The sequence below is a fragment of the Argentina silus genome (genome assembly GCF_951799395.1).
Source record: "Argentina silus genome assembly, chromosome: Y".
NCBI classification, from domain to species: Eukaryota; Metazoa; Chordata; class Actinopteri; order Argentiniformes; family Argentinidae; genus Argentina; species Argentina silus.
The window spans coordinates 1,074,694-1,095,000 of NC_139654.1; the positions used below are offsets into that span (position 1 = coordinate 1,074,694).

Sequence of the window (20,307 nt, forward strand, 5' to 3'; positions counted from 1 at the left end):
TCTGATCCGTCATCTTAGAGCCTTTGGTGTTCAGTGTGATCTCTCTGAGACTAGTTTACACAGGGTCACTGAATAGCCCTCATACCCAACCCAAAACCCTGGGTAGAGGGGCTCAGTGAATGTGGAGTGGAATGTGTGCAGGAGGGTCCGTGTGTCAGAGGAGACGCTGTAGAAGGACAGAGTGCCGGCCGGCCAGTCCAGATACACTCCTACTCTGTGGGAGCCAGAGGAGGGGACAGGTATGACAGTGTCCTTATTATTGTGCCAGGCAGAGTAACTGTTACCAGAGCAGAACAGACTCCAGGACTTGTCATTGTTTCCCAACACACAGTCAACATCCCATCCTCTCTTGCTGATTCCTTTATATGTCACTCCTATACCAGCCTCTCTCCCACTCCACTCTACCTCCCAGTAACGGCGCCCAGTCAGACCCTCTCTACACAGCACCTGTGGCCAGTAGTCAAATCTCTCTGGGTGATCAGGATACGGCTGCTCCTCTCTCCCCCGTGTCACCTTTCTGTTCTCCTCAGTCAGAGAGAGGAGTCTGTGTGCTGTGTTTGGGTCCAGTGTGAGCTCACAGGCATCTGATTGAGAGGGCAAAAATAATCATCAAATCAATACAATTGAATAACTTACAATATTCACAATGTGATCTTGTTATGGTAACATTCTTTTTCTCTTCACAACACTCTTCACAAAATATTACTTGAATTAATTGAAATTGTTTTACAAGGGATACAACTAATTCACATTAACTAATATTTTAGATTTACATATGAATACAATACTGGTGCTCTGTTTGAACTCTGCTGTACCCTGGTTCTTGAGTAATATCACAGTCCTATTCTCTACAGCCTTGGTGACTTACATTTGATCAGCCCAGGTTTGAGCCTGCACTCTCCACCATGGTCCACACTATATCAACCACAGAAGAACCCACAGTGGTTGAATGACACTCACAATCATGTGGAAAATAGATACAGTGCATTAATGTCATTGATGCGTCCAGCCACATATTCAGCCTTTACCTGAGTGTCTGTAGTTTACAGAGTGGATCTTTCTGTACAGCAGAGAGCAGCGCCAGTCCTGAGTCTCCTGGGTGATTGTAGCTGAGGTCCAGCTCTCTCAGGTGGGAGGGATTAGACCTCAGAGCTGAAGCCAGAGAAACACAGCCTTCCTCTGGGACTCCACAGCCTGACAACCTGGGGAAATAGTGTCACTCCATCTGATATCAAGAATCTGATTATTCCTCTCTAATGTACATGTGCAGCTTTAAATCCTCTTCATTTGCCAGTTGAAAGACCACATGTGAATGAGGAATACAAATAAATACATGCAGACAAACGATCACAGAGCGTGCAGACAGAGCAGCCCCCCCTCCCACCTCACACACACACACACACACACACACACACACCACACACACACACACACACACACACACACACACACACACACACACACACACGCACGCACACATGCACACACTATAGTAATTGTTTGGAAGATAATGTTCATTGTCTGTCTCAATTATTGACCCTTTCAGTGCAAGTATCATTGATTCCATAGAATGATAATGTAACACACACTTAGAAATGATGCGTCTGGCAACAAGAATAGTCTCAGACCTCACCTCAGTGTCTGTAGTTGGCAGTGTGGACTCCCCAGTCCAGCAGAGAGCAGCTTCACCCCCCCGTCACCTAGATCATTATTACTGAGGTCCAGCTGTCTCAGGTGGCAGGAGTCTGAGCTGAGAGCTGAGGCCAACGCTTCACAGCATCTCTCTGTGAGGTGACATCCATTCAGCCTGAATGAGGAATACAAATAAATACATGAAGCCAAACCATCATTGTGGTGCAAGAATTCATGAGTGAGAGTTATAGTTGCTCTCAACAGGGGAGAAATTAACCATGGATACTTTTGTAGTCACTGGATTTCTACGTCTGGTATAATATATTTGCTTGCTTTTGGAATAGTGCAGTATTGTGTAGTCCCATGAGCTGATCTAAGGCCAGGTGGGTCAGGATTTGAGGAGGGCAAACATATTCAGAGAGTGCTGACAGAGCAGCCCCCCCTCCCACCACAAACACACACACACACACACACACACACACACACACACACACACACACACACACACACGTTATATAGTAATTGATTGGAAGATAATGTACATTGTCTGTCTCAATCATTGACCCTTTCTGTGCAAGTATCATTGATTCCATAGAATGATAATGTAACAGACACTTAGGAATGATGTGTCTGACAAAAAGAATAGTCTGAGACCTCACCTCAGTGTCTGTAGTTGACAGTGTGGACTCCCCAGTCCAGCAGAGAGCAGCTTCTCCCCACCGTCACCTAGATCATTATAACTGAGGTCCAGCTCTCTCAGGTGGCAGGAGTCTGAGCTGAGAGCTGAGGCCAACGCTTCACAGCATCTCTCTGTGAGGTGACATCCATTCAGCCTGAATGAGGAATACAAATAAATACATGCAGCCAAAAGATCACTGTGGTGCATTATGATAAGAATTCATGAGTGAGAGTTATAGTTGCTCTTAACAGGAGAGCAATTAACCATGGATCCCTTTGTAGTGACTGGATTTCTATGTCTGGTATCATGTATTTGCTTGCTATTGGGTTTGTGTAGTATTGTGGAGTCCCATGAGCTGATTTAAGGCCAGGTTGGTCAGGATTTGATGAGAGTAAAGTTATTCAGAGAGTGAAGACAGAGCAGCCCCCCTGCCACCACACACACACACACACACACACACACACACACACACACACACACACACACACACACACACACACTATATAGTAATTGATTGGAACATAATGTACATTGTCTGTCTCAATCATTGAGCCTTTCTGTGCAAGTATCATTGATTCCATCGAATTAAAATGTAACCGACACTTAGGAATGATGTGTCTGACAACAAGAATAGTCTGGGACCTCACCTCAGTGTCTGTAGGTAGTTGACAGTGTAGACTCCCCAGTCCAGCAGAGAGCAGCTTCACCCTCCCGTCACCTAGATCATTATAACTGAGGTCCAGCTCTCTCAGGTGGCAGGAGTCTGAGCTGAGAGCTGAGGCCAACGCTTCACAGCATCTCTCTGTGAGGTCACATCCATTCAGCCTGAATGAGGAGTACAAATACATGCAGCCAAACGATCACTGTGGTGCATTATGATAAGAATTCATGATTCAAGCCAATCGCAGGCAGGTTTGTAGTCATTGTTTTTCTAAGTGTGGTAGATTTGCTAGTTATTGGATTAGTGAATTATTGTGGAGCCCCATCAGCTGATCTAAGGCCAGATAGTTCAGGAATTGAGGAGAGTAATGGTATTCAGAGAGTGCCCCCCCCCCCCCACACACACACACACACACTGAAATGCTGCCTTTAATGATAAATAGAGCTGAAGATGATGTGATTATAAGCTGTACAATAAATGATTGTTGCATTGTGTGCCTTATTCCCTTATTCCCATGCTCCCTCCTTGATAGTGTGAGGGGAGACAGATTTCTCATCTGTCATTTATAATATTGTTATAATCAATATAGCAAAACAACAATCTATTTTAAATCAGTATGACCATTTCATGATGATTATATTTTGTTAAGTCATGCACTGTTCATTGATTCCTTTATGATCAGTATTGTACTCGTTTATGATTTTATGTAGTAACGGTACGAATCAAGACAGCCAGTCAGGTTGACAGCGGTAATATCTGTCCCCTGGGTTATATCTGTTGGTGGGGATGTGCTGAGCCAGCTGCAAGGCCATCCTGACCTAAAGGTCGGCCTCTTGTTATTGAACTGTGCATGTGTTGCTGTCCCTATGAAATGGTTACTCAAAAACACCTCATCTGAGATAGGTAAGAGAGTATCCTTCATCGCTTTTTTTGAAATTATGAAGACCGCTCATATTGTGGAGCTTATATTGATTTATTTATCTTTTTGGAGGGGAAAGTAGTCCTAGGTGAAGGGAGCATGCACAAGATGACGGTCTGAGAGTTGACAAGAGAAAAAGGTGGATTACAAATAAAGTGGTAGGCCAAGTGTTATCACAGTGAAGAGTTTAGGAATTGATTGGAAGATCATGTAAATGTTCTGTCTCCATCATTGAGTTTTGCAGAGCAGGTATCATGATCTAAGGCCAGGTGGGTCAGGATTTGAGGAGAGTAAAGTTATTCAGAGGGTGAAGACAGAGCAGCCCCCCCTGCCACCACACACACACACACACACACACACACACACACACACACACGTTATATAGTAATTGATTGGAAGATAATGTACATTGTCTGTCTCAATCATTGACCCTTTCTGTGCAAGTGTCATTGATTCCATAGAATGATAATGTAACAAACACTCAGGAATGATGTGTCTGGCAACAAGAATAGTCTGAGACCTCACCTCAGTGTCTGTAGTTGACAGTGTGGACTCCCCAGTCCAGCAGAGAGCAGCTTCACCCCCCCGTCACGTAGATCATTATGACTGATGTCCAGCTCTCTCAGGTGGCAGGAGTCTGAGCTGAGAGCTGAGGCCAACGCTTCACAGCATCTCTCTGTGAGGTAACATCCATTCAGCCTGAATGAGGAACACAAATAAATACATGCAGCCAAACGATCACTGTGGTGCAAGAATTCATGAGTGAGAGTTATAGTTGCTCTCTACAGGGGAGCAAGCAACCATGGATACATTTGTAGTCACTGGATTTCTACGTCTGGTATCATGTATTTGCTAGCTATTGGGTTAGTGCAGTATTGTGGAGTCCCATTAGCTGATGGTCAGGATTTGAGGAGGGCAAACATATTCAGAGAGTGAAGACAGAGCAGCCACCCCTGTCACCATACACACACACACACACACACACACACACACACACACACACACAGACAAACAGTAATTGATTGGAAGATAATGTAAATTGTCTGTTTCACTTATTGAGCCTTTCTGTGCAAGTATCATTGATTCCATAGAATGATAATGTAACAGACACTTAGGAATGATGTGTCTGACAACAAGAATAGTCTCAGACCTCACCTCAGTGTCTGTAGTTGACAGTGTGAACTCCCCAGTACAGCAGAGAGCAGCTTATCCCCCCCGTCACCTAGACCATTATTACTGAGGTCCAGCTCTCTCAGGTGGCAGGAGTCTGAGCTGAGAGCTGAGGCCAACGCTTCACAGCATCTCTCTGTGAGGTGACATCAATTCAGCCTGAATGAGGAATACAAATAAATACATGCAGCCAAACCATCACTGTGGTGCAAGAATTCATAAGTGAGAGTTATACTTGCTCTCAACGGGGGAGCAAGCAACCATGGATACATTTGTAGTGACTGGATTTCTCCGTCTGGTATAATGTATTTGCTTGCTATTGGGTTAGTGCAGTATTGTGTAGTCCCATGAGCTGATCTAAGGCCAGGTTGGTCAGGATTTGATGAGAGTAAAGTTATTCAGAGAGTGAAGACAGAGCAGCCCCCCCTGCCACCGCGCGCACACGCACACACACACACACACACACACACACACACACACATATACATACACACACACACAGACATTATATAGTAATTGATTGGAAGATAATGTACATTGTCTGTCTCATTCATTGAGCCTTTCTGTGCAAGTATCATTGATTCCATCGAATTAAAATGTTACTGACACTTAGAAATGATGCGTCTGGCAACAAGAATAGTCTGAGACCTCACCTCAGTGTCTGTAGTTGACAGTGTGGACTCCCCAGTCCAGCAGAGAGCAGCTTCACCCCCCCGTCACTTAGATCATTGTGACTGAGGTCCAGCTCTCTCAGGTGGCAGGAGTCTGAGCTGAGAGCTGAGGCCAACGCTTCACAGCATCTCTCTGTGAGGTCACATCCATTCAGCCTGAATGAGGAATAAATACAAGCATCAAGTCTTTTTAACTCAGAGAAAAATTTACATATGTAATGTGTTCTATCATTTCCAGTTGAATGTCGCCGCACCTAATTACAATATAATGACATTTTCGGGATTTTAACATAGAACAACATGTTTTCTAATCATTTAACTTCATTTCAAAGGTGAAATCATCATGTATCCATACTTTTCATGCCTTAAATAATGGATAGAGCTTTCAGTTGGAGATGAGTGGTGAGCTCCTTCCAACTGCACCAACTGTAAACTCACTGGCTAGAGAACTGACTCATTCCACTTTCACTAAAATAAAGCTGACAAACTCATTAGCTGAACTGTGAACACAGCCAGCCATGTTATTATATATGCTACCTATGTTATTTGCTTAATGTCAGACCAAAAGTCTTCATTTGAGCCGCGGTGTGAGTATCCGTGGTAGCGCCAGTGGATTTCGATAGTCTTAAAAACGTCAGGAGTGTATTTCTCCAAACCAGTGTTCAGTACTCCGACTGGAAATGGCTCTTTCTACCTCATTATTGGGAGTCGAGACACAAAGCGACTGAACATGTTGGAGCAAGTCGTATATTTGTGTGTCAATAAAACATGAAACATAAGTGTGCAATCAATTATTGAATGACTTTTGACCGTGTGATCAATAACTCTGTTTCTTAAATTAAATCCGTTAATCATAATACGTGATCACATACTCCATTCATAACCCAAGTTTCAATACAGTGTTTTGTCCATCTACTTACAGTGCCGTTTTAGAGGCTGTGACCACTGGCAGCAGCCTCAGAAGACCCTCTTCTGATCTGGAGTATTTCTTCAGGTCAAACACATCCAGCTCTTCTTCTGAAGTCAGCAACACAAAGACCAGAGCTGAGCACTGTGTAAGTGAGAGTTGGGCTTGTGAGAGACGTCCTGAGGTCAGGTAGCTTTGGATATCCTCCACTAGAGAATGGTCATTCATCTCATTCAGACAGTAGAACAGATTGATACACCTCTCTGGAGAGGGATTCTCCCTGATTTTCTTCTTGATATACTTGACTGTTTCCTCATTGGTCTGTGAGCTGCTTCCTGTCTGTGTCAGAAGGCCTCGTAGGAGATTCTGATTGGACTCCAGTGAGAGGCCCAGGAGGAAGCGGAGGAACAGGTCCAGGTGACCATTCTCACTCTGTAAGGCCTTGTCCACTGCACACTTGTGCAAGTCAACCAGAGGTTTGCATCTGAGTGATGGCCAAAACTTCCAGTTTGAGGATTCGTCCAGTGGATTCTCATTCCTGTTCCTGAATGTGAGGAACACATATAAAGCAGCAAGAAACTCCTGGAAGCTCAGATGCACAAAGGTGAACACCGGCCTCCGACTGTTCTTCCCCTCCATCTTAAAGATCTGAGTGCATAAACCTGAGTACACTGACGCCTCTCTGACATCAATGCCACTCTCTCTCAAGTCGTCCTCATAGAAGATCAGATGTCCCTTCTGCAGCTGACGGAATGCCAACTGTCCAAGCTGAAGAATAATTGTTCCTGTGGGAATCTTCTCTTCATTCATTTTGTCAATCTGAGATTCCAGGAAGTCTATGTAGATCTCAGTCAGAGTCTTGGGCATCTCTCCTCTCTCTGCTCCACCCAATAGTCTCTCTAGAACACTGGCTATGAGCCAACAGAACATTGGTATGTGGCACATGATGTGGAGGCTCCTCGATGACTTCACATGGACGATGATTCTTTTGGCCAGGTTCTCATCACTGATTCTTTTCCTGAAGTAGTCCTCCTTCTGTTTTTCATCAAACCCCCGTATCTCTGTCCATTGGTCAATGTACTTTCGGGGAATCTGATTGGCTGCAGCAGGTCGGGAGGTTATCCAGATGAGGGCAGAGGGGAGGAGCTCTCCTGCGATGAGGTTTGTGATCAGGACGTCAATGGAGGCCCGCTCTGTCTCGTCTCTCAGAACTTTTTTGAAGTTCAGAGGCAGTCGACTCTCGTCCAGGCCATCAAAGATGAACAGAATATTAGATTCCTTTCCCAGAGTCTTGATTGGTTTCATTTCAGGGAAAGATCCATGAAGCATTTCAATCAGACTGCGGTCTTCTTCTTCTTTGTCAGAATTCATTTGGCGAAAAGGAAGCAGAAACAAGAAATCAATGTGCTTGTTCTCATTTCCTTCTGCCCAGTCCAGAACAGTCTTCTGCACACAGAACGTCTTTCCCACTCCAGCGATGCCAAGCGTCAGCACTTTTTTTTTTTGGTCAGGCCGGGGTTTGAAAATGTTGCTGGTCTTGATGGTCTTTCCTGTGGCTGGGGTTATGGATTGAATATGTGTGACTTCATGCTCAGTACTGACCCCTCCCCAGGCCCCCTCGATCATGTGCAGCTCGGTGTAGGTGTTGTTTAGATCGATGCGATTACCTTCCGTTGACGTCCCCTCATGTATCTTATTAACCCTCTTCTTGTAAGAGGATTTCAGTTCGTCTTGAACTGCAACACAGAGTTCATTCTTCAATATTGTCAATATTGTGATTTTTATCAATATTATTGTGATTACTATCATTGAAATCCAATTCATTATTACCACTTTTACTAGACGTCAGATGCAGGTTACAATGTGAATGTGTGTGTGTGTGTGTGTGTGTGTGTGTGTGTGTGTGTGTGTGTGTTGGTATTGTTATTAATCAGAGTGAGTTGCTTTTGCATTCATTACAAATTCAGTCTTTTAACTCTGACAACACAAAGGTGGAACTGACCTTTATTCCATTTCAGTTTGTCTCGACCTGACAGTTGCTCTGTATCTGGAAAAAACAACAATTCAGTTATTCTTCTATGATATTGTCATCATATCTCATTCTTGTTATACTAATCACTTTTATTATCACTAGTAATCAACCCAATCAACACTATATGATGAGAAGCCAGCTAGAACATGAAAACAGGCACAGCTCCAATGTGTTTGTGTGTGTGCAACCGACACAGATGACAACTTTTTGGGCTTTGAGAAGACATCCCAGGATACATCATCGAGGACTAAAGCATTAGACACAGAAGCAGCTACGACAACACTGGCCTGATGAGGATGCAGGGAAAACCTGCTGCTCTTGACTTGGTTGACAATTCTGCGTCACATTCACAATGTACAAAATGGCTGCCATGGGTAAGGACATACTTATTTTGACTGTTAAAGCGAAGTCACAAATGGCTGAACGGTATGTATCAGGTGTCATGCTGCCAGAAGCTGTATGCCACCAAAAAAGCCAGCAATTGGTGCATGTGGGATTATTTAAACTTTGGGAGTGAGTTTATCACTTTTTCAATTGAGTAACACTCACCCCTCTGAACTCACTCCACAGTGACCCCAGCCGTTGACATAAGCACAACTGCAGATCTGAGTCACGGCACCAATACAACCGGCGTCACGCTGCCACACACAGTATGGCTTTCTCGTACACAAGCTAACACAAGTCTCAAATCTGTGTCCTCTGTATTGCCACCACACTTTACTGCCCACCGAAGCACCCAATGTTAACCAGCTATGCCACAGATAAGCTGAATGGCACGGATGGGTGTATTTCAACTTGAGGAGTGACTTTACCATCTCAACTCGGTTACATACACAGGCTTTTACACTGCTAGGCTTGAACACACTGTGGACCTGATTGCTAGTGCAGTTAGACAGGTGTTGCTATCAATAGTCACAATTCACAAGCATTCCCATGTGATGGCAAGTTGGTTTATTGAGAATGGTGACAAGATTTTTACTAATGTGCCGAATACATCAAATATTGTTGTTATGCAGAAATGGTTTGTTTTCCAAAGCAGGTATTTATGTATGTTAGTATATATGTACATATGTTGGTATGTATGTATGCATATATGTATGTATGTTTTAATATGTATTAATATGTATGTATGTATGTATGTATGTATGTATGTATGTATGTATGTATGTATGCATGCATGTATGTTGGTATGGTGGTATGTATGTATGTAAGTAAGTATGTATGTATGTATGTATGTTAGTATGTATGTATGTATGTATTAATATATATGTATGTATGTATGTATGTATGTATGTACATATGTATGTATGTATGTTAGTATGTATGTATGTATGTATGTATGTATGTTAGTATGTATGTATGCATATATGTATGTTTGTATGCATGTATGTATTAATATGTATGTATGTATGTATGTATGTATGTATGTATGCATGTTAGCATGTATGTTATTATGTATGTATGTATGTATGTATGTATGTATGTATGTATGTATGTATGTATGTATGTATGTATGAATGTATATACTGTATGTGCATACGTGCATGCGTTTGTGCGTGTGTGAAATGTTAGTATGTTTGTATATGTGTATGTTATTTTGTATGTATGTACATATGTACGTATGTATTTATGTATGTATGTTAGTATGCATGTATGTATTTATGTATGTATGTATGTATGTATGTATGTATGTATGTATGTATGTATGTTTGTATGTATGTATGTATGTATGTATGCATGTATGCATGTATGTATGTATGTATGTATGTATGTATGTACATATGTTAGTATGTATGTATGCATGTTAGCATGTATGTTATGTATGTATGTATATATGTATGTATGTATGTATGTATGTATGTATGTATGTATATATACTGTATGTGCATACGTGCATGCGTTTGTGCGTGTGTGAATGTGTGGCTGTGTCTGTCTGTCTTTAACATGATTGGAACTCACCTGTGATATGTTCATATTCCCTCTTTAATGTTTCAGCGAGCTGGTTCTGGTTCATCTTCCTCAGGATCTCCAGTGTGATCTCCACAGCCTCGTCATGGCCGTAGGTGTCCACCAGCTTATCCACAGTGTCCAGCTTGTCAGCTCCATCCAGTTGGCTTGTTGGGATGTGATGGAAGCCTTCTGGTATGTTCTTAGTCAGGTACCATATAAACAACTTCAGGTCTGTCGTGACCAGCTCCTCCAAAGTATTCAGCAGCAGCTCAGAGACAGCAGCCATTGTGGATCGCTGAGAATACATGAACAAATGAGCTGTAGGTGTGGAGATGGTTTGGTTTGACCACCACTGGCCAAGTGCTCCATGGCTGAATGTGTGGTTGCTCTAAGTTGTGTACAATGTTTACAGTCTTGGTTTATCACCTCTGTGCTGTCATCAACTGATTTTGGATCACTGAGAATAACACATGAGAGCAGGTGAGCTGTCATGCTGACTACCTACCAGCAGGTGAGCTGTCATACTGACTACGTACCAGCAGGTGAGCTGTCATGCTGACTACCTACCAGCAGATGAGCTGTCATGCTGACTACCTACCAGCAGGTGAGCTGTCATGCTGACTATCTACCAGCAGGTGAGTCGAACAGAGAAAGCCAGGAACATGTTGAGCTACCTTCCATAATTATTATTTTTTTCTGTAAGAAGAACCAATAAATACCCTGATATCCAGTGTTACCCTGTTGAATGTTCTTATTCTGAACTATGCTTTTTATCCAAATAAAAATATTTTAAAAAACAACAGAACCTCATCACGAGTGTGATTCTAAATCACCTCCACTACATTCACCCCCCTTTGAACTCCCACATGAAGGAGAGGTAAGGAGTGCACATTTCAGGATGAAGGGTAGAGAATCTGAAGCACACAGAGTATCTCTGACCCTGACCCAGAAGACTCCATCAGCCTCAACTATGAAGTTTCTCTGAATGTACAAAAGGAAATGGTGAGGGGGTGGGGGGTTTCCTGTTGCCACAGAGCTGATGTCAGAGAATTGCAGGGCTGACTGTGTGGTATTCTCCTCATGTACACGACAACATTTACAATAAAGTATCAATCAATCAGACTTTACTTGTACAGCACACTTCATAAACACTTTAACACAATGTGCTTCACAGAGAGAATAAATAATTAAAAGTGAAAAGTGCTATAGAAACACAGGTGGATAAAAACAAATTAGATAAGATATTTTAGTCATTAAAAGAGGGGCTGCAGGGATGTCATTGATTTTCCTCCTCCTCATTTTCAATACAGCTGAGAAGAAGACTTGAGTTTGGAAGTGTGGTTTGATGCCACAGCCAACGCCCAAAATGGGTGAATTAGGACGTAATAATTCACTGATTCACAATTCACCAACCATGCTCTGTTCTCAAGAAGTGCTCTGTTCTCTTTGTTTTGAACATGTTGGTGCTAGGATGTATGTATATGACTACTACTAAGACACATAGACCACTTTAAACAGAAAAAGTAGGTTTTCTGTTCAGTTCCTCTTTCTAACCAGCAATGAACGGCACAGTTTGAGTTGACTGTAGAGACTAATGCAATGCAGTAAAATTAATAATTTAGGTCAAATGAATTAATTAATGTTAAGACAAAACATACCCAAAAACTAAATCCAACAAATGAAAAAATCAAGGCTTGAAAGGTATGTATCAAATCAGCAAAACAATCACAAAAGGTCCAAATAAAATTAGAAATGTACCAGTTTTTTGACATCCCGACATAAACAATAGGTACTAGTGCACACTTCAGGATGAAGGTAAAGAATCTGAATCCATCACACAGTATTGAGTATCTCTGCTCTGACGCTGACCCAGGAAACTCAACTATGATCAAACACAATCAGCTTAAATATCACAAAAAGTCCACCTAAAATTAGAACCGTACCTGTTTGATCTGCCTATCACTTCTCTCTGCAGCCCCCCATCGCTGTGAACACAATAAACTGGTCCTTATTGGTCACTTCCAGCACACTGGCTGACAGAGGCTCAGGTCTCACTCTTCACAAGGTGCTTTAATGAACGTCTTGGTGTTCAACAAGTCTGGTCCTCTGATAACAGTCCTATGTCGCAACATTGTTCCTGTAACTCTCTTGCCTCACAGGGGAACTGAAACCTTCAGTTGAACAACAGGGGAACTGAACTCTGTGGTCAGAGTCGTGTCACGTACACAGAGTGATGGAAAAACCCTGCTTCAATAGTAGTTCAGTTGATATCAAACATTCAAACAGGACCCAGGTATTTAAAGGATGAAACAGGACCCAGGTATTTAAAGGATGAAACTGGGTATTTAAAGACTTTATTTGATAAAGGATGAAACTTCAACCAAACTACAGTAGAAACATTTATTTTTTGGAGAGCAAGGAGGAGGACACACACACACACACAGATATACACACACACAGAGATATACACACACACACACACACACACAGATACACACACACACAGATACACGCACACACACAAACACACACACACACACACACACACACACACACACACACACACACACACACACACACACACACACCTCCCTCACTAGAATAGAACTAATTTGCCTCAAATTTGAAGCTGAATGATAATTTCATTGGTTGGACTCAGATCTAGTTATCAGACATTGAGTCTATGAGGAACCAAACTCTCCAAACTGACCACTTGTTTTACATTTGTAACCACCTCCATCCAATGGATGGGTTCATCATTAAACCTGATTCCACCAGATACAACATATGTCATTTGCAGCTACGACAGGCCTTATGGGTAGTGAAGTCTAAACTACGACAGGCCTTATGGGTAGTGAAGTCTAAACTACAACAGGCCTTATGGGTAGTAAAGTCTAAACTACAACAGCCCTTATGGGTAGTGAAGTCTAAACTACAGCAGCCCTTATGGGTAGTGAAGTCTAAACTATGACAGGCCTTATGGGTAGTGAAGTCTAAACTACAGCAGGCCTTATGGGTAGTGAAGTCTAAACTACAACAGGCCTTATGGGTAGTGAAGTCTAAACTGTGACAGGCCTTATGGGTAGTGAAGTCTAAACTACAGCAGGCCTTACGGGTAGTGAAGTCTAAACTACAGCAGGCCTTATGGGTAGTGAAGTCTAAACTACAACAGGCCTTATGGGTAGTGAAGTGTAAACTAAGCATTTCAATCAGGCTTTAGACCAGGAGACAGGACTATTTCAGCGGCATTCTTTGTAATCAATGATATTGTCTGCTCTTGATAAAAAGCAGCATTGTGCTGCCTTGTTTAATGATCTATCAAAAGCTTTTTATCCAGTGGATCATTCACTGTTAGTGAGTCGACTGTCTTAAATAGATTTGGATCAGAATGCTTGTCAGTGGTTCCTGAACTACCTCACAAATATAAGTCAGTGTGTCGTTGCTGACAATGTTCATTCACAACCGCTAGAGACCTAAAATATTCACTATCAAGCAGGTAGTTACAACAAAAATGGCATTACTGTTACAAGTTTCAAGTTTATTGCGTCCCATACACAAGTGCAGGGACTACAATTATTAGGCTTGATTCCATGACAATGCAGCATACAAAATACACATAATACAAATAAGCAGTAGTGCAATGACAAGACAATAAGTGACACAAGTACGAAACAAGTGAGACATGTTGGAGACACGTAAGACAATAGCAGTGTGATTGACTGTAGCTAGTTCATATAGTAGCAGTGTGATTGACTGTAGCTAGTTCATACAGTAGCAGTGTGATTGACTGTAACTAGTTGATACAGTAGCAGTGTGATTGACTGTAGGTAGTTCATACAGTAGTCATATCATTGTAGATAGTTCTAGCAACAGTCAGTCACACTGCTAATGTATGAGCTAGCTACAGTCAATCACTCTGCTACTGTATCAACTAGCTACAGTCAATCACACTGCTACTGTATTAACTAGCTACAGTCAATCACACTGCTACTGTATGAACTAGTTAAAGTCAATCACATTGCTACTGTATAAACTAGCTACAGTCAATCACACTGCTACTGTATGAACTAGATACAGTCAGTCACACTGCTACTGTATGAACTAGCTACAGTCAATCACACTGCTACTGTATGAACTAGCTACAGTCAATCACACTTCTGCTGTATGAACTAGCTACAGTCAATCACACTGCTACTGTATGAACTAGCTACAGTCAATCACTCTGCTACTGTATGAACTAGCTACAGTCAATCACACTGCTACTGTATGAACTAGCTACAGTCAATCACACTGCTACTGTATGAACTAGCTACAGTCCCAATGCTACTGTATGAACTAGCTATAGTCAATCACACTTCTACTGTGCCGACTAACATGGGAGGAATGTAAAATGTCAACAACCTCTTAAATCACACCCATCAAAAACAGCATTTGAGGCAGCGTAGCAGGGCTAGATTTTTACAGAAAGAGTACTGGAAAATGACAGAAACAGAAGACAGAAGACATGTTAAGGTGAATCTATTTTAATCTGGTGAAGCCAAAACTCAAACCAAAGACTGGAAATCACAATTTGCAGAACTAAAAGCACTCACTAGATGCATACAAACCACCTCAAAAGGAGCTAGATGTAAAATGCACATGCTTTCAGCAAGGAGTCCATCAGCAAAGCACCAGCTGGGGGTGTGTCCCAGTCCTTTCATACTGGCCCTGCCAGTGAAGCCCATTGGCTGAAGGTGAGAGTGGATGGATTGATTGGGTTAGAGGGATGTCAATCTAACTATAGGTTCAAGCACACTAAACACACACACAGGTGCATGTCTGTGCATGGGACCTCACACTGCCCAGACCATTGCCCTCCCAAGCCGCATCTAACCGGTGTTGAAAGCTGCTGCTGTGTACACATCTACAATGACAGCCTACTATGTACTGGACTCCTGTGGTTCTTTGCAATATCGCTTTAAGATCATCTTTGAGATTCAATTTCAGAAAAACTTTATTGTCACCCACTTGGGAAATTGGTCTTGTTATTATAAAATATATGACACATTACAGAACAAGAGGCATTGTTGCATTTGATCAGATTCATCTGGATAGGTCTGGAACAAGGTCTGGCTTCATGGGGAATAAAGATAAAAAAACAAGGCACAATTGTCTCTGAATGTTACACATCTCTACCTATGGCATGACATGACTGTAGAGAACTTTCTTCTACCTGGTCAGTGTTGTCTAAACTCAACCAATGGATTTTATGTGTTTGACATTCAAGAAAAATGATACAGGTGTGTAAGTGATAATGAAACTATTCATTAGCATGTGTGTTTGCCATCCTCCATTGCTCCAGATCTATCCAGATGAATCTGATCTAATGCAACAATCACCAGGATAGAAACAGTTAGTTAGTTAGTTAACTGTTTCTATCCTGGTGATTGTTGCAGTAAATCGGATTCATCTGAATAGGTCTGTAACAAGTCCCTTGCTCACAGATAGGCGGACGCAGTGTGTTGGTAAGGGAATGTCCCGTTTATTATAAAAATGGTTATTATTTCTTCTGTTGGCTGTCCAGCCTCCTCCAAACACACTTTCCAGTCGCCGTCCTCCTCTCGAACGCCGAGACATCTAACCCTAACATCTTAAACCATCTAGTCAACGAGGCTTCATTTGCAACAGGTGTGCAACGGAGCCTCGCCGACGTAACCCTGGCCACGGTGCTGTAGCTCCCTCTACAGGCCGAACGCTGCATGTCCCCCCACAAGGTCTTAAACAACAAGATGGCTGACTACCCACAAAGCCATTCCCCAATCGAGGAAATTAAAGTCAGGTGTGTTGGTTATGAATTAAACTGGTATTAAATTAAACTGAATCCTTATGTACTTGACATATTTCTGTATTTCAAAATGTTTAAAAACGTGTTTTCCCTTTGTCATTATGGGGCATTGTGTGAGGATTGATGGCAAAAATAAATAAACGTAATCAATTTTATCTACCAGGTTATTTTATTTATTTACACATGATTCTATCTTTTCACATGGTCATTTCAGTCCATTATGGTATATTGTGTATTATTTCTGGTGTACATGCAAACAAGACATGCCTCTCTGACATGTGGAGAGTCAACATGAGGACACATGGCTCTTTGTTTCACAAACACTTTGTTTATATGGACATCATCATCATCATCATCATCATTGTAGTAAATGAAGGAACTTGACTCCAGGGTTAGTTCAGGCTAGTAGACTAGTGCTGCCTTTATCAGAATGAGAAGGAGGAGGCAGAAGGTGAGTTACTGTCATTACTACCAAAACACAGAGGCACTTGGGGGGAAATGAGGTTTGGTAGTTGTGGTTGGTCCATGGGAGAATAGAAGAGGGAAATAAACTATACATGTTAACATAAAGCATGATGGCCGACAGTACCAACTAGAAGAAGACTGAACTGTAAAGGAATGTAACAATCAATATAAAACAACAGAGGCTTGAATGTTACAAGTACAGGAAATTATCAATACAATTACACAGTAAAATGTGTCTCCCCTCATCCTCTCTGACCACACACACACACACACACACACACACACACACAGGAGAAGGAACAACATGTACGTTGGATAGATAGACAGGTGAAGGAATCTATGGAAAGTGAATTACAGAACATGTCCATGTTGTCCTGACAGAGAAGGAGAGCTGTCTTCACATCCACTCCCTGCTATCTTACACACAGCAACGTGATCCAGCATCACAACTCAAACACCCAATCTAACCAACTCTTATATACATACAGACACTCTCTCCTGTGTTATTCTCAGAGTTCATCATCAGTCTGATTTGATCATCTAATCATTCATCTGGATTGTTTCACTGTCAGTTGAATTTCTTCTATACATCCACTCTCTCAGGCAGGGCTACTCATCTCAAGAGCTACACTGACACGACACACTGTACACTACACCCTACACCCTAGACCCTCCACACTATACACTATACCCTACACCCTACACCCTACACAATGGGAGAGGGAACATCTGTACATCCAACATCTCAGTGAAAACTCACCACTATCGAACTGCATCATGTTATGATCCATCATCTTTGAGACTTTGGTGTTCAGTGTGATCTCCCTGAGACTAGTTTACACAGGGTCACTGAACAGCCATAGCCCCAAAGCCTAAACCCTGGGTAGAGCGGCTCAGTGAATGTGGAGTGGAATGTGTGCAGGAGTGTCCGTGTGTCATAGGAGACCCTGTAGAAGGACAGAGTGCCGGCCGGCCAGTCCAGATACACTCCTACTCTGTGGGAGCCAGAGGAGGGGACAGGTATGTCAGTCTTCTTATTATTGTGCCAGGCGGAGTAAATGTTACCAGAGCAAAACAGACTCCAGGACTTGTCATTGTATCCCAACCCACAGTCTTTACCCTCTCCTCTCCTGCTGATTCCTTTATATGTCACTCCTATATGAGCCCCTCCCCCACTCCTCTCTACCTCCCAGTAACAGCGCCCAGTCAGACCCTCTCTACACAGCACCTGTGACCAGGAGTCAAATCTCTCTGGGTGATCAGGATACGGCTGCTCCTTTCTCCCCAGTGTCACCTTTCTGTTCTCCTCAGACAGAGAGAGGAGTCTGTGTGCTGTGTTTGGGTCCAGTGTGAGCTCACAGGCATCTGATTGAGGGGGCAAAAATAATCATCAAATCAATATAATTGAATAAATTACAATATTCACAATGTCATGCTGTTATGATAACATTATTTTTTTCCAAAAATATGACTTATTAATTTAAAATGTTTTACAAGGGATACAACTAATTCACATTTACTAATATTTTACATTTACATATGAATACATTTACATTTACAGAAATTACAATGAAAGTGGTACAGGGTGAAGAGGTCTTTAGGAGAGACCATTAGGATGTAACATACAATACTGGTGCTCTGTTTGAACTCTGCTGTACCCTGGTTCTTGAGTAATATCACAGTCCTATTCTCTACAGCGGTGGTGACTTACATTTGATCAGCCCAGGTTTGAGCCTGCACTCTCCACCATGGTCCACACTATATCAACCACAGAAGAACCCACAGAGGTTGAATGACACACTCACAATCATGTGGAAAATAGATACAGTGCATTCATCTCATTGATACGTCCAGCCACATATTCAGCCTTTACCTGAGTGTCTGTAGTTTACAGAGTGGATCTTTCTGTACAGCAGAGAGCAGCGCCAGTCCTGAGTCTCCTGGGTGATTGTAGCTGAGGTCCAGCTCTCTCAGGTGGGAGGGATTAGACCTCAGAGCTGAAGCCAGAGAAACACAGCCTTCCTCTGGGACTCCACAGCCTGACAACCTGGGGAAATAGTGTCACTCCATCAGATATCAAGAATCTGATTATTCCTCTCTAATGTACATGTGCAGCTTTAAATCCTCTTCATTTGCCAGTTGAAAGGCCACATATCAATGAGGAATACAAATAAATACATGTAGCTACACGATTATGTGGTGCAAGAATTCATGAGTGAAACTTATAGTTGCTCTCAACAGGGGAGCAAGCAACCATGGATACATTTGTAGTCACTGGATTTCTACGTCTGGTATCATGTATTTGCTAGCTATTGGGTTAGTGCAGAATCGTGTAGTCCAATGAGCTGATCTAAGGCCAGGTGGACCAAGATTTGAGCAGGGCAACATATTCAGAGAGTGAAGACAGAGCGCACACACACACACACACACACACACACACACACACACACACACACACACACACACACATGCACACACGCACACATACAAACACTATAGTAATTGATTGGAATGTCCTTTGTCTGTCTCAATTATTGAGCCTTTCTGTGCAACTATCATTGATTCAATAGAATGATAATGTAACAGACACTTAGGAATGATGTGTCTGACAACAAGAATAGTCCCAGACCTCACCTCAGTGTCTGTAGTTTACAGTGTGGACTCCCCAGTCCAGCAGAAAGCAGCTTCACCCCCCCGTCACCTAGATCATTATTACTGAGGTCCAGCTCTCTCAGGTGGCAGGAGTCTGAGCTGAGAGCTGAGGCCAACGCTTCACAGCATCTCTCTGTGAGGTGACATCCATTCAGCCTGAATGAGGAATACAAATAAATACATGAAGCCAAACGATCACTGTGGTGCATTATGATAAGAATTCATGATTCAAGCCAATCACAGGCAGGTTTGTAGTCATTGTATTTCTAAGTGTGGTATATGTGCTAGCTATTGGGTTCGTGCTGTGTTCTGTAGCCCCATTAGCTGATGTAAGACCAGATTGTTCAGGAATTGAGGAGAGTAACGGTATTCAGAGAGTGCCCCCCCCCCTTCACACACACACACACATACACTCTTTGAAATTCTGCCTTTAATGATAAATAGAGCTGAATATGATGTAATTATAAGCTGTACAATAAATGATTGTTGCATTGTGTGCCTTATTCCCATGATCCCTCCTTGATAGTGTGAGGGGAGACAGATTTCTCATCTGTCATTTATGATATTCTTATAATCAATATAGCAAAACAACAATCTATTTTAATCAGTATGACCATGTCATGATGATTATATTTTTTCAGTCATGCACTGTTCATTGATTCCTTCATGATCAGTATTGGACTCGTTTATGATTCTATGTAGTAACGGTATGAATCAAGACAGCCAGTCAGGTTGACAGCGGTTA

At 42.3% G+C, this 20,307-nt stretch overlaps 2 protein-coding genes across 2 annotated transcripts in view; both read right to left on the reverse strand.

Moving 5' to 3' along the window:
- Positions 1–30: 30 nt before the first annotated feature.
- On the reverse strand, positions 31–10,907 carry LOC310823701 (NACHT, LRR and PYD domains-containing protein 3-like; the record flags this gene model as incomplete). Its single annotated transcript, XM_083696556.1, has 11 exons — positions 31–584; positions 869–915; positions 1,029–1,202; positions 1,634–1,807; positions 2,292–2,461; positions 2,959–3,123; positions 4,428–4,590; positions 5,047–5,207; positions 5,771–5,888; positions 6,653–8,375; positions 10,631–10,907. 11 exons carry the CDS (start codon positions 10,905–10,907, stop codon positions 31–33), a joined length of 3,726 nt encoding a protein of 1,241 aa, XP_083552682.1.
- Positions 10,908–16,614: 5,707 nt separating this feature from the next.
- LOC310823702 (uncharacterized protein) overlaps positions 16,615–20,307 on the reverse strand; it is a 32,615-nt gene continuing 28,922 nt past the window's right edge. The window contains exons 18-21 of the mRNA XM_083696557.1: positions 19,545–19,717; positions 18,784–18,957; positions 18,622–18,668; positions 16,615–18,275 (exon numbers count right to left, since the gene is read on the reverse strand). Of these exons, the coding sequence (XP_083552683.1) occupies positions 17,722–18,275; positions 18,622–18,668; positions 18,784–18,957; positions 19,545–19,717 (948 nt within the window). The 3' untranslated portion in view covers positions 16,615–17,721. The remainder of the gene's footprint in view (positions 18,276–18,621; positions 18,669–18,783; positions 18,958–19,544; positions 19,718–20,307) is intronic.